Source organism: Manacus vitellinus, unplaced genomic scaffold, assembly GCF_001715985.3.
Source record: "Manacus vitellinus isolate BGI_N305 unplaced genomic scaffold, ASM171598v3 scaffold_15_pilon, whole genome shotgun sequence".
Taxonomy (NCBI): domain Eukaryota; kingdom Metazoa; phylum Chordata; class Aves; order Passeriformes; family Pipridae; genus Manacus; species Manacus vitellinus.
This window is the reverse complement of record NW_021939122.1, coordinates 11,950,526-11,976,849: the sequence shown is the minus strand read 5'-3', so window position 1 is coordinate 11,976,849 and position 26,324 is coordinate 11,950,526. Positions and strand designations below refer to the sequence as shown.

Here is a 26,324-nt window from a genome sequence, read left to right as displayed (position 1 = left end):
ACCACTCACTATGGACTGATGTGCTTTTTTAGCTTCCTCTGTGGTGTGAGAAACAAAGACAGAGGCCAATACGTACCAAATTCCTGGGGGTGGCACTGGGGATCTTTAATTCTCTTCTCAAAAGATACACCTGGTCGGTGCATACAGCTGAAAGCAACCAGTCCCCAAGCACCCGGCTCTGGGGCACGTGCAGCCTCTCTGTTACCACTCAAGCTCCAGGCATCCAGGAATGAGGTCTCCTGAATCCAAATCTAAGTCCTTCATTCTTAAAAGCGCCCTAAGACACAAACTGAAGAGCTGTCTTCATCAGCTGTTCTGATGGAAGAGAAAGGCTGTGATGGGAAAAGGAGCAAGATTCTCCCAAACCTTCTAAGGGAAGAGCATTACTCTCAAACGTGCAGGTACAATGCTGGAATAAGCACCACTTCCCTTGCTCTGTAGCCAGCACAGCACCACATAGCTCTAGTTAGAACAACAAAATAAAACCACAAACTAAAGGCAAATCTTGTTCTTACCTCACAAAATGATACACGTACACATGAGCAAGTTATCAGAAAAGGCATTATATTTTGGTTTCCACCTTATTTAAAACTGATTTTGGTTTTCAATCAATCAAATCTGAGTATGTCCGAGTTCGGTTTTCAATGGTTTTCCTCCCCATAACAGTAATGATCTGGACGACCATAATTATAAAAGGGACAGGGAGAAATCCCAAGAACAAGACACATAGTCTGAACTGTGCTCTCTTCCACACGAGCACTCTAGGGAATGTTAGTTTCAGCTCTTCCTTTTTTTTTTTTTTTCCTTTTTTTCCTTCAGGTTGTTACTATCAAAATCTCTACTGTTTATTAAAGCAAAGCTACAGTAAATTTTCTTGCAGTCTTACAGCAGGTTTTCTTATTACCAGTAGGACTCGCATGCATGGATTGCAGTCACACACACACGCTCACAGACATTATACAGTAGCCAGTTGCCACCATAACAAAAAAAAAAAAAAAAGAAAGAAAGAAAGAAAGAGAAAGAAAACAGACATTCATTTCTTTAAGTGGTCATTATTAGAATCGCACCAAACTTTTGGATAAAAAAAAAAAATACTGCACAGGTCTTCCACATGTACATGGTAAGTCATCCCTTCGCAATGGACGGAGCTCTCGTCTCCATTTGTTCAACATGCATCGCTGAAGCTTGAAGGCACGCTGGCCAAGGAGAGCCCTGTTCTTTTTTTGTCATCTTAACTCAAGTGTGCTGCTGTCGGGTGCAAAAAAAGGAAAAAAATAAAGCCAAGCCCTTTTGCAGCACACCGGGAAAAGGTCATTCGGAGACCACAGTACTTGGAAGGCAGCCCAGCTGCCTGGATTCTAACTGCTAACTGTGCTCTTGGAGGCATTGAAGGAACACACTTATCTTTAAAAATTACATATAAAGGCAAATTTCTGCAAACCCTTTCTCTTCAAACTGCTTATGGTAGACTAACACTCCTTCTAGAAGAAACTGGTCCTTCAGTCACCAGCTTCAAGTGGGATATTTCCTACCTGCTGTCTTAAACACTGAAGCACCGGAGATTACAGTGCTGATGTGTTCGGGCATTCATCAGCTTCAGGAAAACTTAACATTGGGAAAAAAAAAAGAAAGAAAAGGAAAAAAGACGAAAAGATATCCCCAATGCCTCAAGAGCACTATTTCAAACCAGAACTCTTGGGCTACTGACTGCCGGCACTGTCAGAAGCTGCTCGCTTCTGGGAAGACACCTGGAGGTTGAAGCCTTATGGTGATTTGGTATCCTCCCAGGGTGAGATCTGCTGAGTTTTACTGATTGCGAGATAAAGCAGTGTTTCAGAAAACTAAAACCAACAAACACATAGTAACCATCACCAAAATCACCATTGGAAAAATTCCATTTGTTAGAAGGTCTCATTGAGAAACATCAGTCCCTGCTCCAAGGAGCAGGACAGTATGATTAACAAAACCCAGAGTAACCCGTCCTCCGCAAGCCGGGCCTTCGAGGACTAGTCCCCGCATTATACTGGAGGGGGAGAAACAAAAATAAACTAAAAAAGAAGGTTGTATCACCTTTTCCTCCTGTTAAAGTTTTAATCCTCTTATTCCATTTTTATTTCTTTGTATTTTTTTCCCCGATTCTCCCTTCCACTTTGCCGCCTTAGCTGGGGGAGTTATTGGTGCAAGAGTTTGGAGAGTCCTGCTCATTAATTGTGTTCAAGAGCACACACACCGGCTGCCGGGGCAGGTGGTGGTGGCTGTGTTCGCGGTGCTGCTCCTCGGCAGCACTGAAAAGCCCTTCCTCCTCGTCCCCGTGGGGACGGCCACTGCAGCTGTCGCAGAAGTCCAGGGGCCCGTCCAGAGCATCATCGATGAGCCCGTCGAATTCCTTGAGGTCGTCGTCGTGATGACCCCGGTTGCATACGCAGACTTCTATGCCCGAGTCGCCGGTGAAACGGCGCTGCCTGCCCGGCGTCTTGTCCTTCGCGTCAGGAATGGCACTGCTCTGCTCTAAGCTTTCAGAGCTGTAGCCTTTCAGCAGTTCCTCCTTGCACTCTGTATCCTTATCGGGGCCGGCCCTCTCCACTAGCTCGGCTCCCATGCTGGTACCGCCGGGCTCGACGCTTTGCATTTTGGCAACTGCTCGCTCGACCAGCATGGTGGTGGAGGGCTCGGGGTCGCCGAGGCCGGGGGCCCCGGTGCTGTCAGTACTGCTGTTATTGCTGATGGGTGCTGCAGAGCTGCTCTGTGCTGGCTGCAGGCTCCTTGGCGTGTCTGGGATTGTGCTACTGCTGCCTGCTGGGATGCACTGCTGATGTAAGGCACTGTATGGTGGCGGGGGGGTCGGCGGGCGGTTCACCACTTCCTCATAAGGAGGTAGTAAATAGTTTGGCAAAAACCCTAGAAGTGGGAGGCAAGGAGGAGAAGTTATTTCAGGAGCAGCTTATCTCAGGAAACGAGTCACTAATACAGGTTGGTATGGCATTTGTCACCTACCAGCACCTTCCCACTGAACAGCTCAGTAGGCTCTACAAGGGATGCCAAAACTTGTCCCAAGTGAGGCGTGTTATGTTTTAGAGAAGCAGCAAATGAGGCACAGGAGGGGCACCATTACAGGATGAGATGGACATAGTTGGGAACAGCAGTCTGATCTCCTGGCTCTCAAATCTATACTTACAGCTACCAGGCAAACCTCCCCGGACCACGTACCCCAACACAGACCCATAAACTGCACAGGGGGATGGCCTGTGTTGGCTGGAGGGAACAACTCCACAGCCCCTTCCAACACTGGCTTCTCAGCCGAGTTTCCATTTTCAAGAGCAAAGATTTCATCTCACAAAGCATTGTACAAATATGAAGAGACACAAGTGGTTACAAGGAACTTGGGATCTTGGCTTTTGGTTGCTGTTTTAGTGCTGGATTTAATTCTTCTGATGCAGTCATAATAAACTGACAGTACTGGCAAAGGAGTTTGATTTATTGTACTTACAGCCCCTCAAATACATGAAATATTTTGTTTATCTATTAAGAGAGAACAAAATAAGTCCATATAGACAGAATGGACCTAAATACTGGAAACATTTAAGGATAGCACGGCAATTTTCCATGTGCAATTGCATATCCCTGGGGTTGGGGAGGAAAAGGCTGCTGGGGATGATTTCTGAGGTGGCTGCCAGAGTTTAATGAGAAAAGCAAGTTCATACATGCAATTCAACAGTCCATTACAAGAAACTCAGCTGTGGTATCTCTAGCCAGAAGGCCAAGACTTGCTGTTCTAGCACAGCATATCAGGGCACAAGGAGAGCATCAAGTCACTGTACCTTCCCTGTGCTGTGGGCAACAGCTCCTTCGTGCAGAATGCTAGGGCTGCTCACCAGCAGTGTGGTCTCGGAACCACAGCACAGGGCGGGAGCCAGTACAGTCCCTGCTGAGGCTTCCAGCCAGCACCGCCACCCAGTTTGTGTGACCAAATTTCATGAAGCCACTTCCCACATCTCAGTCCCACCAGCAGCAAGTGCAGGCTGGAAAGGAGGAACCTTTGCAGAAAAACACCCAGGGAATCACTGCACTCTCAGGACTAGGTGTGAAGGTGCTGTAGCTGGTGTGGTTCAACTCCAGAGTCAAGGAGTTTCAAATACATCCAGCAGCTTGAAATATACCACCTCCTGTCTGCAAGCCATGGTTAGGCAGCATGGTTAAGTGCCCACCACCTCTTGCTGAGTCCAACCACTGCTCCCTCCTTCCACCCACCACCCAAGACAGGAAACTCGCTGCTGCCCTGCTCCCTGTGATCTCCAGGGAAAACAGTGTGAGATACATACGGAAATAAAACGGCAGGGCCGAGTAGTTATGGGCTTCCCGGTAGGCGATCAGGTTGATCTCGTGTTGCCGCTGCTGGGCCTGGAGCCGATGCTTGGTGCGTCGATGATGGCAAACACAACAGCAGCTGAGGATGATGATGATGGTCCACACCAGCCAAAACCCTGCAGCGGGGGAGAGCGAGTGTTAGCCATAGTGTGAGAGCTGCATCCAAAATCAGGAAACCCCAAGAAGCCAAGGGAGAAGATCATCTGAAAGCCTGGATCTGAACCCCACACTGCTCTAAAGGTAGAAATATGTGTTTCACCAGGAGGCTTCCACATAGACCTCCCTGCCTGCATGGGACATGCCTATTCGGGCAGCCTTGCCAGAACTGGGTAACTCTGAACATACTTTGGTACAATGTGGACCATATCCAATAGGTACAACTCTGTACAAGAACTAAGCTCCCTGCTCCATTGCTCTTATCCCTTGGACACCATTTCTTCTAGCCAAAAATATGAGCAGAGCTGTGAATAGCATTGAACTGGCCTCCCACAGCCATTTTGGTTTGAAAATAACAATCAAGACACAAAAGACACTCTGCAGATTGACCACAGAAGAAGAGAAAAACCCCAAGCACTATGTTTTGCTTTTGTTTGCACTGCTCTTTAATTTCCAGTCCAAATCCTTCATTGTTATGTTTAACAAAAACATACTCTTTTTGCATAAATGTCTCAAAATATTTTTAAAACTTATTTTTGTATTCAATGTCCTTAATTATCCAAAATTAAATTAAACTAGCCCCCCACCCTGAATCCTCAAGAAACCTAACTCATGCTCCTTTTGTGGTCACGGCTGGTTTCTGTGCACTGTTGTACCATACGTACACTGCTCCTTAAAAGGGCACTTCCTGAATTTTCCCCACTCTCTCCAACATGTGGAATAACACCCCCTTTTCATACATCCTCCTTCACTCTTATATGCACTAGAAAAACATTTCCAAGACACACTTCAAGGAGCTACAACATTCACTCCAGATTTGGCTTTTGTCTCCTGCAACTGCAGCCTACAGCTCTACCTGCCTTCAGAGGTTCTGTAATCTCCATCTTTTCCAAACTCAGTTTTTGTGGCTAAGGATACCGAGAGAGATCCCGGTAGAAACATACAGGCTTGGCAGCCACTGCTCAGTGGAGATCACAGCACTGTTTTTCTTTCTCTAAGACCTCTGCCACTCTTGCTACCCAAACTGTCAAAATGAAGATTCCTAGTGCTACAGGCTGTTTTCATGATGGCCAGTCTGTCCTATGAGATCAAACTGCTTTTCTCTCACCACTAAAAACCTCTAGTCCTGCCTTTACAATACCTGGATGTTTTCAGCATCCCCTGCTGAGTTCCCAATGTTTTCTCTGCTAAGAGCTGGGTGGGGAAAGGTGAACAGTTTAGGAATTTGAAGAATGAGTGGAGTATTGCTCTGGCTCAGGACAAAGTGCATTTGATCCCTATCACCCATCTCAGAGACCCGCTGGGCTGTTTGTAAGTGAACTGGATATGCCTCTGAGCATTTTGAGCAGGGACTTTCACCTCTCTCTGTCATAATCCAAATTCCTCATGTATTTTGGCACTGTAAACTGATATCTTTCTCTTGCCTTGCACAATCTATTTCCCTAATCAACTGGAACCTGACTTAATCACAAACTTATCAAAACCTGCTATCAAATGAAGGTGTTACATGCTCCATTTTTTTTTTTTTGCTTGGCTGGAAATGAAGGTTCCTGAGTAGTTTCTCTAGCCAGCCTGCTCAGCTGTACCACGAAGGGCAGAGAGAACTGTGATCTTCACTCCAGAGAAGCAAAGGACAAAGAATTCATGATGCTCTCTGCACTTCCCAAACTGAGTTGAGGAAGTGTCCACTGCCCTCCAAATACTCTCCTACTTCTGTAAAAAAAGCCTTTTTATATAAACTAAAAGGATTGGTCTAATCCATCCTTCCCTCCAGAGCCAGGCATTTGCAATTGCCCCCACAGCCTCTACCACTACCCAAACCTTGCTACACAAACCCAATACTTCAACTGCTTCACAGTTTGAAGACTCTCACCAATACACTTTACTTCTTGCTAAGAGAAGGTCCCTTGGCTCTTGCTTGCTGAGGAAGCAAGAACACACTCATCAAAATCAGGTCACAGCATGCCACCGTGCACTGAGGCAGGCCTGCAGTTCATCTTCTAAGTACTCCTTATTTTTGAAGAGCAATCCGTGATCATGAGTTCAAAAACAATGGAAAATTACACCAAGCTATCCAGGGATTTTCGCTACAGTTATGAAAACAGATGCTTTTTAACACATTTGATCACGTTCTTTCCCAAGATTCTCTAGATCCAATGGTAGCAAGCAGCACTTAGTTAGTTAAGATGTCCTGGAGAACTGCCACTGTTAAGCAATCTCAGCTGTAGCAGCCAAATATTTCTGCAGGGAATGGGAATAACTGCTCCCACCCAAGCCTGCATCCAGAAGATTAAAAAAGTATTTCTTTAGAAAACTTCTCTATCCGTTCCAAAAAAAATCCCAAAGTGCTTTGCAGACAAACCAATGCACAAGCTCAGAGTAGGGGTCAAAGTAAGCTCAGCCATTCCTGGGAAGAGGTGCGGCAACTCTGTTAACAACAGGCAGTAACAACATACAACAGCTTAGGATAATAAATTAATGTTGGATCCTACTGAAACCGCAGGTGGCATTTTAAGTAAACAGACCATAAATTAGTGGATTGCAATCTGGCCACAGTGCCAGGAACAACACCTCCATTCTCATGCAAAGGGTCTGTGCACACTCACAAACACCAGTGGATGAGATCTTTTGTTTTTCATGAGAACTTCCAGAAAAAGAACCCACTAATACCACATTATTGCCTGGTTTCCTTAACCGCTGACACTTCCTAGAGCTTCTAGGAATTACTCAACGCCTGACTCAACATGAGCCCCAGAACTAGCCTGGATGATTGCAGAGGATCAGCAGCATGTGCCCACCACAGCCATTTGCTGGCCTGGTTTCTGGTGTCCCCTTTGATGGCTTTGTCACCCTCGTCACCCGTCACATCTGCTCTGCAGCTGGAAGGGCCCCCAGTGCATCAGAAGCAAAAGGATGGGACACAATGGGTGCTGAGGCACAAGGGGCTTCTTGGTTGTCGCTTGGGCAGGGGTCCCAGTGCTGAGAGGAGGACTGGATGCAGCTCTGGTTGCAAGCCCAGCACGGTGCTGGGAGTCCAGGGCCTCCATAAAAGGCTCTATAACACCCCCTTGCCACAAGTTTGGGCACAGCTGCAATTCTGGCTGCAGAACAGAAAAACTGTAAAAGCCTAGGAAATATATAGCATGGTCATTTATTTGGAATAAAGCTATGTGTACAAGGCCAAATGCAACTGTAAATATTATGTCTAAAAGTATGGAATGAACAGTGAGGACATGGATGGCTGAGCTATGCATTTGTACACCTGGTGAGGCTTGGCTTCAAACCAGCAGCAAGGAGGTGAGCCAAGCAGACCACTGGCCCGTGCAGGCAGCAGCTCATTTGGCAGGAGGGGAATTTCAAATTCACCCAAAGACAACACTATATGAGCAGGAAACACGGAGGCCGAGCGCAGCTGCAGTACACGCTGACACCTCCTTCCTTCATGGCAAGAGCAGGTACCAGCTCTGCCTTGTGCTGAAAATGGGTGAGATGTACAGAGGCAACTGAAGTTTGGCATTAAAAATCCTCTAAAAGCCAAGTAAAACCGAGCTTCTAGTTGTCTTCACTATCTCCAAAACTATTCCCTGTTTCCAAAAGCCTTCCTGCTGCAGTTGCAGGAAAAACAGAAAAGAGTGGGAGACACTGGGCATCCTGAGCCAAGTCTGCCATTAAACGTCTGATTTGAGAGTATTCCCCACAGCCAATCTGGCTGTAACCACTGGGAACAAAAGCTCGTGGCAATCTGAGAACAACATGGCACATAAAGAGCAAACAGGGTCTTTGGATAAACAACTCCTGATGAACAGCCTGAGCAGAAGGAAGGTACCATTCCACAGTGAAACAGGCACCAGGGAACCATCCGACTTGAAGGCAATTTCAGGCTTGCTCTTGGTTCATGGAAGAGTCAGAAGCTGGAACACTCTCCAGGCCAAAAAAGGTTTGAGTCCTGAGAAATGCTACTGTATTTTTTGTCAAATTCACTGGTGGTGCCAATGGATGGATAATGATGCAACCAAAGGTGAAACGGAGCCAAGAAGCTGATTTTCACCAAGAGATTTCCTTGCTAGAGCACCAAAACCTTCCATAAAAATAAAAAAAAAAAGTACCAATTGCTTACTAAGCATCACACAGGCTCAGAGCTGTAAGCCTGACACAAGTGGCCAAGCTCAGGGAGTCAGAATGGGAGCTGGAGAAACACCTGGGAACAGAATCAGCTCCCACAAAAGCCATCTCTTGCAAACTGAGGCAATACTGAAGAAAGACAAGGATTCTACATTTACAGCATCCTTGGGAAAGGAAGCCCCATCACATGGTAATGAACCAGAGATATTTTCTACCAGCTGTGAAAGAACATGGTAGGCCTAAGGCTTCAAGAAAAACCTTTCCAGGACACAAACCACAGTTTTGCTCAAAAGTAATTAAGAATAAAACAATTTAATAATTAAAAAAATCAGAGCATTCGTTCCTCGTGAAGAGGGAGGGAGCAATGTTTGGTCTGATGCTGTACTGTATTTGATGCCTGGGATGTTGTCATCAGCACTGCCATTGAGGGAAGCTCCTTTTGTCCTGCGCAAAATGGAAAATGTTTTCTGGAGCATTCCAAGGGTAGGAACAGAGAAATCTGCCCTCAAGTTCATGGTAAACTTGGGCAAATGCCATGGCTCTGTTGGCAGGAAGTCCCCTAAAAGCAAGCCAAAACATACTGTAAAGTGCCTTTGTGTCTGCCCGACAAGCATCTGGGTAATAGCTTTGGCTCCATGAGAGCTGGTTCTCAACAGACGGAGAAGGGGGACAATTTCATTGACTAAGAAGTTCCAAATGGTGGCCTCACAGTCAGCCGTGGCTGGAAAAAATTATCTTTCTCAGGGCCAACACTGTCATCAAAAGTAGAAGAGAGATTTACTTGGTACTACAACCTGGATGCAGTGGGGTTTAATTGTGTCCTTTGGCACAGAGACCCCATTGTCTCCTGCCACTGCAGACATGAGCGTGTACGAGTAAATGCTGCTGCTCAGGAAATCCAGATGAAGGATCTAGGCCATAGGCCTATGAACATTTTAAGAAGAAAAAAAGAAGCTGCTGAATGATGTGGTCCTCTCCTGCCTGTCTCATCCATACCTCCTGCTGCTTCCTCCACTTCTTCCTGTGCTGGCACAAAGTTGTGAGCAACTGTGGTTTGAACAGTTTTGAGGGAAGCAGAGCAGGTTGAATCTCATTTGCCAAACACAACAGCAGCAAGAAGAAAGACTGACTTTCAGTGACAGCTTTATCTCAGTTTAAGTCATTGGAACTGCAGTCCCAGCTTGACCACACTGCAGGAAAAAGTTACTTAACATTTTTAGAGTACAATGGGAAAAGAAAAAAAGCTGAAGACATCTCTAACTCCTGCTTGCTTGCTCCCAGACCGGTAACACAGAGAAAAGGAAATGGATGTTCACTGCAGTTGGTTTCTAGTTTTCAGAATAGTGTCCAGTATACCTGGCACACCCACTGTCATGAGAAAATGTGGAAAAAGACAGATTTCAGAAAAGTCCTTTGCTTATCTTGTAATGAGAGTGAACTTGAGGCAGTAAATCTGCAGACACTGTTTTTATGCCTCTCTCCTAGGGATGGAGCCTTTGAAGAACAATTGCTCCTGTGCTCCAGAGGACACATTCGTAAGTCCAGTTTCTCCCAAGAGATCTACACTGGTAAAATGCATGTTGAACAGTAGTCCAACAGAGATCAGAGGGGAACAGCCAAGACCATGTCCTGAACATTTGGGAACAAGATCTGGAGAAAGGTCTGCACTAGCAGATCTGGATATCTGGTGAGGAGCTGGGTTGGAGGTATGTAGGGCTGGGGGTGAAAGAGCACCAGCCTTTCCATGCTGTTTAATACAGCCCAGGGGGAAGGGGCCACACAGGGCAAAAGTCAGCATCTGCACAGACAGGCTATGCCAGACAGTTTGCCTTCTGCTTTGGATCTGGGAATTTTAATGAGCCAGACCGAAACACACTTAAGGTGATTTAACTGTCTGGATTAGGCTACAAGAAGTCCCAGGAAATTAGGAAATAACTCCCTCAGTGTCCCTATTTATCATCAGTTTCTGTACAGTTGAGACATCTGTTGTTTGCCCTGTACTGTCAGTGAGGCTTTGTCCTGGGGGGGTTATCACTGAAGCACAGCTGAAGAGTAACAATGGCCAAAGCGGAAGTTTGATACACCTAGAAAAGAGAAAGCAAGTACAACCACATAGGAGGCTGGGTCAAAGGCAAGGAACAGCACAAATCCCTCTCTGAAAAAGGATGTAGTTATACTGAGGGATAAGACAACACGGGATAAGGAAGAAAACGTGGGACTGATGCATTGTTTGACTGAGGGTTTTGGAGACCGCAGCAAAGCCTTGGAAGTAAATTCTTATTATAAAGCTGACCTGGAATATGTATGTGGTACAGCAGTTGCTTTAGTTTTAGCAACTAACCGGATCCTTGCCAAAATTTTCTGGCAGCATGCTTTTTGGGGAAAAGAGCTGTCTAGCGATTCCAAGGGGAAACGTGCAGAGATGAGCAAAATGTTCAAAATCAGCAAAAACATTGACTGTGCTGCTTGCAAACTGAACATTTTTTTCCTGTACAACTCTTCCACTAGGATCTAAACAGTCAGGGTCTTTTTTCTTTTCTTTCAGAAACAGAGGGGTTCAGAATCAACGCTCAAACAGATGAAATGAAGCAAAGTAGGCACATGCACCATCAAATACTCACTCATCACCAGTGCTGGTTTGTTGTGCAGCACCTGAATGACTCAAGAACAGCTAAGCCCTCTAACTCTGAAATCCCACAACTTTTTGCATCCAGTGACCAGCCGCCTGTTTCCATGCTCCACAATTCCTGAAGCACAGTGTACTATTTTTCCAACCGCACCATGACAAATACTTTTTACAGCTTTGCTTGATGTGTTCAGAGACTCTGGAATCATTTAATTTCAAGCTGGTCCTCAAATTAGGCAAGGAGAGAGACAAGGATGGACATCAGGAGATCTGGATTTACTTTTTAGTCCACATTATACACTTAAACTTTGGAAAATCCAGAACATCTGAGCCTTGCTTCTTAACTTGCAAAAAGCAGGAACAGCATTCCTCAACGACCTTCTCTCCTGTATTTTGAAAAGTGGTATTTTGGAATCTTTAAGCAATAAGACACCTGTCAGGCTTGAACAAAGGCCAACACTGGAAAACTCCAGCAAATCACAATCACACCACACAAACCTGAATAAAAACTGCTAGTAAACAAAATCCGTTGGCTGCTGCCATTCTCCTAAGACCACAATCTCACCCGTGGGGACTGTGAGCTCTCTGGGGAGTCCAAAGAAATTATTAGACTAAAATGCTGACCCAGCTCATCCACCACCCAAACACCATTCCCTATGTGAGGAAATGCAACAGTAAAGCCACTTCTTCCATTTTACTTTTTATGATTATGTTCCAAAAAAATTAAAAGATATAATGCACCTTTTTCCCCCATGTTAACAGCTACCAAGCTTAAGCTAAGAATTAATTAGACCTTTACATAGCTATTAGACCTATATATAAATCTGAATATAGGTTTATTATTTGGCAACATGGGACTATTTTTTTTTTTTTAATAAGAGATGGGTGGGGAATCTGAACCGGGCTGTTATCTAATTTTAAACACAGGCTGTCCACCTGCTTGGCATATCATATTCTCCATTCCTCCACTCCACCCCTTAACAAAATAATACCTTCATTTTACATCCTATTCCACTACCCTCAACGACTGGTTTATAATTACTGCAATCTTACTTGCTGCCTAGAAATGTTGAGATCAGCCATTTTCAAAGACAAACTTCCCTCAAATTCCTAAACAGGGCAAAAGATCCTTTTTACAGAAAACATTTCAAGTGGCCACAAAACAGGATCATGTTTCATAAGTCATGTCCAGCAAAGACAGACTAGTTTTCTTTTCCATTTCAAAGGCCACCTACCTCTGCTTCTTCTTCCCACAAAGCTGTGGTGGTAAATAAACCCAGGATTTAATTCAACAGGACTAGCAAGAAGGTCTGTTTTTAGGCACACAAAAGCACTGGTGGTCTGAGAAGGTCAAGAGAAGCAAAAACTTCTCAAAAGCTACCTCAGCACACACATACACTGGTTAAAATCAAAACGGCAGAACAACCACAAAGCCATACTTAAATGGTGCTGCTAAGTTAACTGTTCATTAACCAGAAGTTATTATTAACTTTTAAAAAGCTAATCTGTTCCCAAGCATGTAAAGCTGTTGTTCTCCACTCCATCAATTCACTGCTCATATTAAGGTTATTTACATACACTATCACTGCTATTCACCTTGAAGGTCTTGAGTGCCTCACATCATGTACCTATCAAAGATACTCAACAACTGGAGCAGCAGCTAAGCTCACAAGCTTTAAAATATGAGTTTTCATTTAAAGGACATGCTCCCTCTTTGACTCCTCCTCCCCCATCCCAGACACTTTTTTTTCTAACACTCATAATGGCAAAGCAAGCTTTGAACACATTAACATAACCTGACATCAATGTCAGATGTTTGCCTGAATTTGCAGAAAGCCTAGAAAACAGGTGTCATGTTTGCATTATTCCCCTCATCTCGGTGTGCTGCACGATGCTCTTTGCAACGCAGAAGGAATGTGAATCTCCACAGAGAAACCTATTCCTCCCGAGGAACCATCCAGCAGTGTGTGCCACCAACGTGTTTATTCCATGATCTCAGCATGACCTGTGTGCTTCCTCTAGAAAGAAGCCTGGAATATTCTGCCTCCTTCTAACAAAATCTGGTTTTATCTTCCAATAACTTTTATGACACAGCCAGGCACTGCCAAGTATAAAACTCTGTGCCATACTGAGAGCACAAAGACAGCTAAACCATCCCATTAAAATGGCAGGGGGCTATTGTTCACACTGTACTGTTTGTATGCAACACAATTAAGCCTCTCTTTCAAGATGTCCTTGGGAGAAACATGGTGACCGTGCAACAAGCTCCAGTGTGCAGCTGTATTCCACGCTGTTGCTCGATTTAGATCCTGCTCGCCACGGAGTCTGTAAGCCCTTGCATACATGCATCTTCCTCTGTATTCCCACCCACACAAATCCAAAACCGGGTTTGACCTTCCCCACTCTGCTTTGTCCATGCATCCCCATCCAGTCCGAACAAATTCCTGCCATCTGTCCTGACTGTGCTGCCGACTGCTACAATCTTATCCGGGCAGTTCAAGGTAGCCATGTATTTATGCCTGTTTCTTAGCCTGCTAGAGTCCCTGGAGTCAACCCTCCCCCCATCCAGAATTGTTTCTTGAGCTGTTTGGACACTGTGAAAAATAATGTTGCTGTACAAGGTCTGCAGTACATTAAAACCCTGCCATTAGTATGGACACAGTCAGGCACTAGTCTGATGCACAGTGTGTCTTAAAGATATCTCTTAGAGTCCTGTTTAGTTTACAACCACATCCTCCATGCTTCACTAGCTAATTTGAAAAGTAAAAGCATGTTTCTAGGTTAAAAGTTGAAGTGTCAGCTATTCCTGTCCTTGGGTCCAGCTTAAGTGACAGTATTTGTATATATATGTTTCCACACGCATGCTACTTCGGCAGAGTCAAACTATGGGCACAACGGAGGGATTAAGTAGAAAGCGCAGTTGCATAAAAGCTAGAAGATACCACTAGGTGTGGTAAGAAAGTATCTCCAGTCTCCAATGTACATGTACAATGTCCAGAGTTCCACATTTCCAAATTCCAGGAGCACAGATGCCCTACCAGCCTGGGCTCCTGGCAGTACAACAGCATGTCAACATCCATGTTCAATCCTTTGTGCTCCTCCTCGAGAAACGAAGACACCATCAGACTGGAACAACTGGCAGTTTTCCTTTAAAATTCAGCATACTTTCCTTTCCTTTCAACTTCCCATTTTTCCATATATCTTCATCAGTTTTGCTGACCTGCTTTGATCTACCTGCTGCCATCTAAAGGGACTTAGCAGGTATGGTCACTCAACCACTCACTGGAAACTGTGGTACTTTTAAATACCACATTTTGGGAAAGAGGAGATAAGAGGGGTTGTAATGGGCAATGTGTGTTGCATTCAGCATTCAACCACTGTAAGCCCACAGGATTCACCCAAGACTCTCTCCCACCCAAAAACTCCAAACACAAAGAGTCCTGAAGAGAATAAGCACCCTGGCCCTCCTCCTTGAAAAAAAAGATTTAAAAAGATAAATCAGATTTCAACTGTTGTGCTTGCAAAGAACTAAAACAATAAGATGAAAGATATCGAATTAATTCCCTGTTTGAGTGTGTCAAACTCCAGCGTTGTATCTGCGTTTCTCCCTCAAGCCGGTTTCCTCATACAATGTTATCTTGAGTACCCTCAGTATTGCCCACATCAGTGAGAAAACCAAACAGCAGTGGCAAGACGACCCATCAGTCCTCATAAAGCACCCATTGTAACAACCCTACATCCTTGTCATATCAGGGATTGTGTTGCAGTGAAATGCAATGGCAACGCATAACAATGCCTGAAAACAAAACCTCACAGGACACGAGCCAGACCTGTGGTATGGTATGAGAGCCATGCAGATTAGGAAGGGAAGTCATACAAAACGGAAGGACTTACACCAGAGTTCATAGTAGTAGTTGCAACACTGGGATTGTCCACAACAGTGGCCCGTTTCACATATGTAACTTTGATTGTTGACACCCATGCAGGTTTCCTTGTCCTAAAATTAAACAGACACACTTTTAAGATGCTTTGTCAGTATGTTCCGTAAATGTTTTACGCAATGATCTGCAAGCATTTTAAAAGTACAGGTTATGGTCTTGGGAAACTCTTAAAATACATAAAGAGGTTAAAAAACATCTAAGGGTCACAAAAAACCATAAAGGACTGTTCAGAAGAAAACCCCATACCTCCAAACCCACGAGTTACATTGCTTAGCACCTAGTCAGCGTTGCTTTCTCATTATCCCTTTTCCACTAAAGGTTACCATATTTTGGGAGCCAGGCATTATCTTAAAGAAGACATGGCATTAGTTCCACACTGTACACAATACAGATGCATTAATGGGGCTGAATGCCAAGTAGAAAAAATAAAAGGAACATTATAATTTGAGAAAAGACTGCTTCAATTCATTTAGATCTAAATGGTAATTACAATATGCTCCTGCAAGATTCCAGTCTAAGATGATTCCTTCATAATTAGCCATGTGCTTTGTGTAAGATCAGCATTCCTGTAAAACTTCTTCCTGGAATAGCAAAGTAGCCCAAGAGCAGACCCAAATCAGCTGTAGTGTATCACCCAGCAGGTCCTCAAGACACCTAAGATGGAAAAGGACTACAGTGAGAAGTCTCAGTTCCCCACATGGTGCACCACTTCACAGAAGTCTGTGTTTTCCTGCTAGTCTGAAAACACAGGTGCAAAAAAGTACAAAACACAAGAAAACAGAAGCATTTTACAGGTTGTGGTTCGTACGTCCTCTAAGAGGTTTTGGGGCAACCTGGATGTTAGAAGAACACTCCACAGTTTAAGAAACAAACAAATTTTAATAAAAAACATTGATGTTGCAAACAAACCTGTAACAAAATTTTAAATTTTCACTTTCTTTCACTTAAAATTTATTATATGGAAAAGAAAATGTGCTGATGTTTATACAGAAAGACATGTTGAAATAATTAAGTACTGCCTTTCAAATAAAAAAACCCAACAAAATACACCAACCTGCAAGAGTCCAACAAAACCCAACGAGCTAATAAGAGCAGCAAGCCCAACCAGGAGGATACAGGGATGCACATCCATAGATCCCAACACTTGCTGAGCTGCACTGTTCCTCTCTTTAATGGGAGTGCACCATGGCCACACTTCTCACAAGCCTCTCACAAGCCACCAGACATGCAAGGGGATGTTTCCATCTCTAATTGCAGAGGCTGGTAGCCTCTTTCAGGACACACTGCTGAGCTGGCACAGCATGTTCTACTTCAAGCATGCTATTCATTCCCAAAATTGTCATTTTAGTCAGCAAAAGAACCAGAAATAGGACACATCTATTCTCTTATCTATTCTTACTAGTTTATTTACACTTTTCCTCATTTTTGTTGGTATTGCAGAGTTAATGTAACTGATAAACAGCATAGATTTTGGCTCTCATATTGACAGAATTGAGAAATTAAGATGCCATTGCAAAATTGCAATCCTGTTGATAACGCGCAAGCCAGAAAGCAACTGAGGTCTGTGGTTGTGACACGTGAAGATCAGTGTGACCTGTTGAACCAGCCACTGAATCACACAGAATTGGTGAAAGAAAAGAGTACCACAGTGCCATTTCAGAATCTCTGCATCACTCCACTGAACCATCCCTGACCACCTCTGGTTTACTCCCCAAAAATTTGATCCATTCAGTGTTGTCTGCTTCAAAGAGCAGCAATAAGGAACACATCAGTGTCTTTTGGCAGCAGCAACTTATAACAGCTTCAGCATCACTGTATTTTTCCCCACTTAAGAACTTGCAGCAGTCCTGATTTCAGAGACTTTCATCACACTGTCCTTTCATTTGAACTCCCCAGCACCGTTATTATATGTGAAAAGACCTTTCCATGCTGCCACATGCTGATGTGCAGGGTTGCTTCTTGTTAGTCCAGCTGGCTAACAGGTGTGTCAGTGTACAGGCTGAACAGAAAATCCTCAGCAGCTAGGTTAGTATCCTGCAGATTGTTCCTGGAGATCAAGTCTCAAGCAACATCCTGCTTCCCATCTAGTTTAAATCTTGCTGTCCAGAGCTTCTTTACACACTGACCAAGACAAATCATCTTCCTTGCTAATGCATAAGAACTTGTACCTTCAAATAGTCTCATGGTTCTCTTTCAGCTCCCACAGTTCAGAAGAGTCAGGGTTTAAAGTCCTTGCAGTGCCAACCACCAGCTATTGCTCCTCAAAGTTCAAGCAGCTCCTTTTGGAGGCCTTCTGCAGCCCCCTGCCAGCCCAGCCACCAATGGGTTTTTGGGAACTATCAGACTCGGTGCCATGTGTCAGACCCAGAACTGTTACTCATGTTTTAAACAGTTTCACAGAATCAAGGAATAATTTAGTTTGGAAAGGATCCCAGCAGGTCACATGGTCTGACTACTGCTCAGAGCCTGGCTACCTCCAACACTAGGTTACGTTACCTGGCACAGGGAAAGAGATAAAATGTAAAGGCAACAGATCTTCAGAAATAAAAGTCTACTAAGGAAAGATTCCAGCACAAGGAGAGCATTGCTTGGGATATGTTACAGGTGTCTTCTTTCCTCTCCTCACTTATGTCAAGCCTCATTTCTCTGAAAAGTTGAGCCACTGCACAGTTCCCTGCACCTTTTCTGCATGTCGAGGAAGACATTATGTGTGGCCACCATGGCCATGACAGAGACCATGATGTTTTTTGTTAGGAAACTTCTACCTATCGCCAAGCTCTTTAATCTGGTTTCAATTTCTGTTTAAATCCCAGGTTGCATTTTTCATACCAGCAGTGTTATATTATTTCTACTTCCTTCTAGTGTGCATTCTTTGTGCATGCTGCCAAATTGCAACTACTTAAGACATATCAGCAAAATAGTTATCTGTAGTCTAAATGTCTCCTGGAAACAATATCCCAAGTGCTTGTGCTATGAAAGCACATTGTTTCCTCTTTCACACTAAGAGGCATAGACAAGGCACAGGGCTGAAAGAGTAGTTATATAGAGAAGAAAAATATATATGGAGGAAAAAAAATCTCATAGAAGCAAAGTTGGGGTACTCACATTTTACTGACCTGCCTTTGTTTTTAATCTCCATTGCAAGTAGCACTTATAATGATAATTTTTAATCATTCTTAGCAACACTGAGTTTTTATTGAACTATTACAGAGATTTTGGTTGTTTGGTTTTTTTTAGGCAGTCTTATGAGAACAAGGAAGGGGGAGGGTTTCTTTCCAAAAGCACTTTCTTCCCCAATAGCCGGTGGCTATCACATTCCAGAGTAGACTTCCCTACTGAAGGACAGTCTTGTTTTCTTGTTGTCCAGGCAAGCACATCCCTCCCCACCATCCTTTGTTCAGCTAACTGCAGATGCCTCCAGGCAGGATTACTAAGCAGGATCTACGTGGGTCTGCTCTCAAAGAGCATTCACCTCCATTAGTGCAGAATATTCTTGTTTCCAGACTAAGAAGCCAGAACATGCCATCCTTTATCTCCCACCTGCAAAGCCTAAGAGATTCCCAGCTAATTTCAAGGGAATTACTTACTGGACTTACTTTGTCCAGTAAGTCAGCATGTACTCTAGGCTGCATGGATATCACTGCCTCCCTGGCATCATCTTAAGAGCTGGTCTGAGAACTTGGAATCACTGGATCCCTGACACACATTCCAAGGGTGGGAGCTTTCAGGAGAAGGTTCTGCAGTCCTGGAGCCTGTGTCCCTTCCCAGTCCAGTCCAACAGAAACTATTTGTGAAATATGGTGCAGGCTCTTTCTCATGAAACTAGTTGAGTTGGGAAGACCTCATCTTGGTGCGTTTTGAGAAAATATAGTTCTTTGTATTTTAGATGTGGCATCTTGGATTAGTTTTCACAAGTCAAACTTTATAAAGCAACTCTGAATACAAATAAGATTTTAACTTATTTTCTTGTTAATATTTGGCATTTGTGGTAAACCCACAATCACACTGGCAACTCCGCCAGTTAAAGCACGCTTTTGCTGTCAAGTGCTTTTACAAATAATCCTTAAAATATCCAGCAATGGAAGGTATAAGAGAATTCAAAGCAGTGCTGTATGTTGTCACATCTGAAGCGACAGCACACAGCAATGTCAGTGCCAGGGAAAAAAGCCAATTATTTTCTTTACCTTCCAGTTTAGTATTAGACCTGTGCTGGAGGTCTACATCACAAATTAAAGGTCAAAATCTGGGGCACAATCAAGACAAGAGGCATTCACAGAGGTCTGCAGGTTGACTAACTGCTCCTCTCTGCAAGGAGGGATGAAGAGACTTCTTTATCCTACTTTTGTAAAGGTTTTCAGTACTAAATGGTTGGGTTTCATACCCATAAATCTGATAGGATTTACTGCGTCTGAAGCCAATGCAGGAAATGAAGGGAAATGAAAACTTGATTGACAGTGAAGTATCATCAAAATAAAAGGATCAAGGCACTTCACACTCTTGTACTCTCCAAAGTCAGCAGTTAACCCAGGAACATTGTTGCTATGTCAGAAGGGAGAAAGGTGAAGATGAGCAAATTCCAGACTACTGTGGCTATTTTCCAAGCTGAAAATTAATATGTGCAACTGCAGCAACAAACACTACAGCCCACGCTCAGAAGTGCATAGTTGGCAGTGAACCACCTACAAAAGATGACTCCTCAGTTGGCATTAACCAGGTAACCAAAACCAGCAGTGGCCGGTATCATGAAATCTAATAACCACTTTAGGTTTTTGCTCTGTCTCCTCTTTCCACAGAAATCCGGCCTCCTTTACCCTCAATATGAGCACCTTGCATTTATTTGTCCTCCATGTGTCATTCAACCTGCCAGAATATCTATTCATCCTAACCTTGGTAATACCCTGATGCCCTGGGAAACACCTGGAAATGTGACTTGCATTTACTGGCAGCAGTTTATAGGCCCTTCCTGTCTAGTAGGACAGAAAGTTTTTTAGACTTAATTTCCTATTCTTTCCAAACTTGAGTACAGCATTTGTCAAGGTGCTACACAGCAAATTTGAACTGAGACAGAGAGACAGAGAATAATAACAGAATGACAGGGGGAATAAGTGACTGAATAACAGGCGTACAAACAGTGGGACACAGAGAAAAGCCCAGCAGCAGGCTGCAAGGAGACTGCCAAAATGGCATCTCCTGAAGGGCAAGATGCAACTGCTTTTAACAGGACTCAGGCTCAACCTGTGACCACTCCAGACCTTCTGGTTTCATGGCTCTTACAGGGACTTTGGTAATAAGCATGCGTTTGATAATAAATAAAAATCCTGACCTAGTTATTTCACTAATCTCATTACTCGCAGGCAGCAGTTCCTTGCTCTCAGTACCCAGACACACCCATAACAAGTAGGATGGATTCAAAGCAAGTGACACTATATTCAGAAAAACATATTAAAATTTTGAGTATTAATATTTTGAGTAACTCACAATCAATATTTGAACCATATATATTTTTAAGTATCCTGAGTAACAGAATGGAAATGACTGTCAGTATATTAAATATGTCAGAAACAACTATTTGATATCCACTATTTATTAGTTCCCACTTGGCTGTTACTCAATCTCACATATCAGACTATCACTAGGTGTTGGTGATCGTTAGCCAAGTGCACCAGCAACAGTTCATGAGAATGCAAACCCAAAGCTACCAAAGATGAGCATCTCTGTCAGATAAGAATTCAAGTGTTAGCAGGTTAAAATTGCTGTTGAAAATACTAGGCTGGAATGCCAAATCTTGCCACAGGGTTTACTACAGTTGCTGGTTTGCTAGCAGCCCCCCAGTTCCCATTCGAAATAATCTTAAATAAAAACTCACTAGATCCTTTCAGAGAAGGACTCTAGGTGGGACTGCAGCAAGGACAGGCAGAACTGCTGGGGAATTCTGGATCAGGACTGACAGACAGCACAGGACTGACAGACACCTGGCTGAGCCTGCACCGAAGCCTCCAGACATATTCTGTGTCTTCACAAATACTACACTTGTTAGTCCTTTAGAACATGAAATCAGAAATCCACAATCTGAGCAAGTGTCATGCCTTTGGTGGGTTCAATTTAACAAAAGCACCTAAGATTGCCAAAGATGAAAGTGGCTTTGACTGCTGGGAGTTACTGGAACCTCGGGTGCCAGGCCCTGCCAGCACGACAGGGGATAGATTCCTGTAAGCCTGCCTTATGACAGACAGCTGAGGCCAGGAAATAAATCAAGTCTGGACATTTCTTCATAAGTCACCCACCACAAATTTTGTTTTGCTGAACATGGAAAAAAAATTGTAATAAGTGCAAATATCCAAATACTTAAAAGCATAATAAGTGGGGGAAGAAAGATGCCTCTGAGCTGTCTCAAGCACAATAAAGATCTCCAAACTGGGAATTCTAATCCACAACATTTATTGCTTCACTAATGCCAGCATCAGGAGAACTATATTTAGATCAGCGTGATTAATCAGCCACAGCAGACCCATCTTCACCCCCAGCAGATGCAGCACCTCCAAGGTTTTATTAACCTTTATCTGAGGAACAAATTGGTTTGTTGCATCCATTTATCCTGAAGAAATACTCCCAACAATCTTTAAAGGAACACTGTCCTTTCACAGATCATGGACACTTTAAATATATTTCAATAAAAGCTGGTTTCATTTTTGTTTATCACAAGTTTCACTTTCAGACTCCAAGGACTACACATTCGGGTTTTAAGCACCATGTGAGACTGTTTACTTCCTCACGCCTTGCTAGAAGCTTCCCACCTGCAGTCCCCAGCCCTTGCACGTTAAAAACGCTCACTTCTAGGAAATTACAGCTTTGAGGAGGCTGCCTTCTGTTGTTTTAAATTACCAAACAGCTGAAAATCTCGAGCAGTTAAAAGTAAAACTGAAAATGTTAAGGAATCCAACATCTTAACCTTTTTTCTTCCTTTTACACTTATGTAGTAAACTAGACGAATGTGTTCAAGCTTCCACCTGCGACTCTAAGAGGAAATGCTCACTCGAAACTGAAAGCTGAGATCCTATACAGTCAAGTTTCCTGGGATGGGAGCTTTAAACACCCACACTGCACTCATGTCAGATACTGCTAACCTCGCTTTTATGCATTTAAATACCAACCCCGCTGCAACAACAAAAAACCCTCAAAACCTGGCAAGCACCCTAATTTTACCATGTGTTCGGCAGTCCATGTGCTACAATGCTGTCGGGTCCCCAGGAAGAAGGAAAGGCAGATGAAGGGGAAGCAGTTGTTCAGTGGGGTGCAGAGAAGGGGTGCCGGTCCTGGAGAGCTGAAGCTCTCACCGTGACCCTTCCGTCCTCGTCACGCAGCTCCCGGGAGGGAACCCCACCCAGCATCTCTTCCCTGAGCTTTCGACCCAGGATCAGGACCCTTGTGTTGAGTGAGAACAACAAAGGACATCCCAGACAGCCAAGTGTTAACAGTCCAAGTGTAAACCAAGAGACAACAGAGGTGATGAGATGTTCCTGAATTTCTCCCACACTTTGAATTAAACAGCACTGTTCACTAACAACACTTATTTTCTGCTCTTTTAGAAGTGGAAAAAGAAATTTCTGAATAGTATCTGCACGCAGGAAACAATCACAAATACTTCAGATTTGATTTTTTGAAGACTAATTGAAGAATGATTAAAACTAAGAAAAGTTCAAGCAGCTGTTTCCCACTATATCCTTCATCAGTGGATAAAAATAGTCAAGAGCTTTGCTCTGTTTTTGAGGCAACACCTTTTTTTCCTGCTTCCTGTAAATGCCTCTATCGATGCTGAAAAGTTACCAGCAGAGGAAAAACGTACCATCCATCCACTGAGATAACCAGGTGTTCACTGTTTGAGTAGATGAAGCCAAATTACACCTACCTTCCACTTTTACACCTTATGCAGCACCTCAAATGCCTGAACACACCTCTAGAACAAAAAAAATAATTTAAAAATAGGAACTTGGAGCAAATCACATCCGTGAGACTCAACATTTGAGGCAGTTATGTCTCACAGCTATTCGAAAGTTACCTAAAGCCATTCAGCCTTTGTGCCCGAATTTCCCTCTTTGGTTCAGCTCCGAGGTTTTTAGGGAAAGTCTCTTTGTCCTGAGAGCTAACAAGTGAACTATTATTATAGGTATTGCATCAATCACAGAAGGTCATTGTGCTAGAGGCAGTTTCTTATGTAAAACTGTTTTCGGTTCAGCAAAGTGGGAGGAGCTGCATTTCACCAAAACTGATCTGATAAGGAAAAAGAGGCAGCACTGTTTACTCAGCAGTGTGCTTAAGGCCTTTTGCCTTCGTTTCTAAACAACCGAAAGTAGGCAGTTTAAACCATGCTATGGTCCAATCTTGACTTTTTAATTCTAAATTAGAGACTACAAGCAGCACTCTGATATAATGCAATATGCATTCATTGTGGATTACAGATCACAGCAGTGCTGGAAAGAGTTTACAGTTAAGATTCCCCTACAGACGTGCCTCCCAGACCAAAAAAAGAGTTTGCTCTCCCCGAGCCTAGGAACGCATAGTTGGCACCTCCTCCAGCAGGGAGCAGCTGGGCAGTTGCTACCGTTTCTCATTCCACTCGACACTACCAGCTATTACATTATCCCAAGTTTCTTGTTAAAGCGCAAACTCTCTCAGAACAATTAAAAAGTCACCAAGCTGGGGGTCGCAGCATGTTGCCATTTTCCATTTGGTGACCTTTGTCAAAGATGAGACACACACACACACATATATATACAAATGCCTCAAATGCCTCTTTCCCTATTTTTCTCCTTTTTTTTTTTTTCCGTTTTAAACCTGCAGTTTAACACTCAAAACACTGCTCGCACAAGAAAACGGTTCATTCGACCTGTTTTTAAGCAATGCAAACACAATTAAGGACTGTGGAAAGTACCCTAAAACGCAACCAAACAACAACTGCACAGGAGCACGACACAAAGAGCCGCCCTGCCGCAAAGCCTACAATAACAAGGGAGTTTCTATCCTTGGCTCACAGTTTTGCTCCTTCCTTACTAATAAAAAGCGTCTCTCACACAACTACGCTCCCCGATCACACGCCACGGGTGGGGAAGTGCTGTTTGTACAGTTCCGTTTCGGGGAAGTCAGAAATCATTTCCTTAGAGGTGAGGGGAATAAAAGTAAAAGCAATCAGTCACATCTTCCACTTGAGCGAGCAGCTCCCCCCGCACCGAAGCCGGTTACCTGTCTGAGACCCAGGAGGAAAGGCATTCTGCAGGCTCATCCTCCACACCAGCACATGGGAAGGCAGGAATTTAAAGCCCCACAGCGACCATTTCCTCATCTGCTGTGGGCAGCCCGCTCCTCCGATCCTATTTAAACCAGGGCTTCCTCGCCTGGGAATGCTAAGTAAACAGGGTCCTGGGACACTGCACGCACTCGCTGGCTCCCCCTCCTCCTCCTCCCACTCCCTGTGACATATCTCAGACGCAGCCCAGCCGGGGTGTTTGCAAGAGGGAAATGACATCAGGTCGGGCAGTTCTGAAAAAATAACCAAAAAAAAAAAAGGGGGAGCCAAAGCAGCCCTGAACCTTAAGACAGCTCGTGGGTGACACCAGCCTGCGCTGCAAACGGGACCCTGGCAGGGAACCCCGGCAGAGCAGGAGTGCTCTGCTCCCTGCTAACGGGATGCTGCGGTGGAGGGGAGTCTGTTAAAAACGTTGGCAGGAGCCGACAGCTCCTCGGTGATGATTAAATCTCACCAGGCAAAAATAGAAATTTCCTCTGTTTCTGAGGAGAAAGCTAAGTTTGATGCTGCTCGCTGAACAGCACTGTAGTCCTAGGAGCCACCACCACGGTTTCCTGGGGACCTGGGTAAAGCCTTCACAGATCCAAAGCACTCCCATGCCACCTTCTGCCTGCCACCGCGACTCCACTTTTTCTGAGCAACATTTAACAGCACTGTTCAACTCTCAGCCCCTCCTGATAACAGCTGTTCCTTTAAAGAAACAGCAACAACTCCCCTGATTCAGAAAGATCAGGATCGGGCCTCTCCAAGATCACACAGGTGATGGGAAGAGATTTGAATACCCCAATGAAAATGTGAGAAGCCCTGTGGAAAGGTTTCTCATTCTACTTGAGCTCATTTCACATTTTCATGCCAAGGGGCAATTAAGCCTTATAAACAAATTAATCATCTGGTGCCCAGGATGGCATGTCTTGTTTGTCCTCCCCCAAGCAAGGAGTACAGCAAGTTCCACAGCAGTGTAGAAGATGACACTGCAGAAGGTAATCTAAATTTAACTCCCTTTTCTATGTCCACTTTGAAAGTTCAGCAACCTCTTTTTTTCGTGCTTCTCTGTAATCAGCAGCTGTCCTCGTCTGTCCAGGAGGGTGGGGACTAGGACACCATCATCCCTCCCTTATGCCCCAGCAACAGCTCCGGATATTTGAAAGAGGAGCAACTCCCCTGGCTTTTGGCCTTCTTGGCTTTGGAGCTCAACACATTAAAATATATTACAAGGAAAGGAATATACATTTTTTCCATAGTGAGTTCACTGAATGCCTTTTTTAGTAGCAGTTTTAACAATAATTTCAGTACTCCAGAAGAGAGAAATCACATAAAATTCTTACAAATGCTAATTTGCAAGAGGAGAAAAATAAATTAAGAGGAAAGAATAAAAAAAGCAGGACAGACACTCACTCCCCACCTCCAACAGTCAGAGAGCTTGCACCAGTGTCAGAAGAAGACACCCATTTTGCACAAGCCAAAACTACTCAGTGACCACCTCTGCTGCCTCCTCCCAGCCCGGCCCAGGGTGGTTTCCAAAGCGAGAACCCCACTGTGGGGGTCCTCAACACAATTAGGCTGGGAGACTATACACAAGCACCACTTATTTTTAAACCAATCTAAAGGCACCATCTAAACTTGCTGTTTAAGGTAAGCACATCTCTAATATTCCTAAGAGAAAACAGGCACATAAGTAATTTCCTGGAGGATACAAAACATCAGTGTTAACAAGCATCAGCCAGGCAACGGGATTTTCCAGCTTTTGTGCTCTTGGATCTAACAAACTCTCAACCTTTGCTTTTCCAATTCTGTGGACAAACACCAGTGATAT

The 26,324-nt window shown here is 44.0% G+C and overlaps 1 protein-coding gene across 4 annotated transcripts in view; it reads right to left on the bottom strand.

Annotated features, from left to right (window-relative positions):
* Positions 1-543: 543 nt before the first annotated feature.
* The window catches only part of WBP1L (WW domain binding protein 1 like), a 41,409-nt gene continuing 15,628 nt past the window's right edge, over positions 544-26,324 (bottom strand). For 2 of the 4 annotated variants that reach the window (XM_018069266.2, XM_018069268.2), the window contains 3 exons: positions 15,164-15,266; positions 4,320-4,481; positions 544-2,898 (listed from right to left, as the gene is read on the bottom strand). In XM_018069266.2, coding sequence (XP_017924755.1) covers positions 2,159-2,898; positions 4,320-4,481; positions 15,164-15,251 — 990 coding nt within the window. In that variant the 5' untranslated portion in view covers positions 15,252-15,266 and the 3' untranslated portion in view covers positions 544-2,158. Of the gene's footprint in view, positions 2,899-4,319; positions 4,482-15,163; positions 15,267-17,378; positions 17,774-24,447; positions 24,750-26,324 lie in introns of those variants that run through there. The other 2 variants (XM_008934065.3, XM_018069267.2) reach the window with 2 other exon arrangements.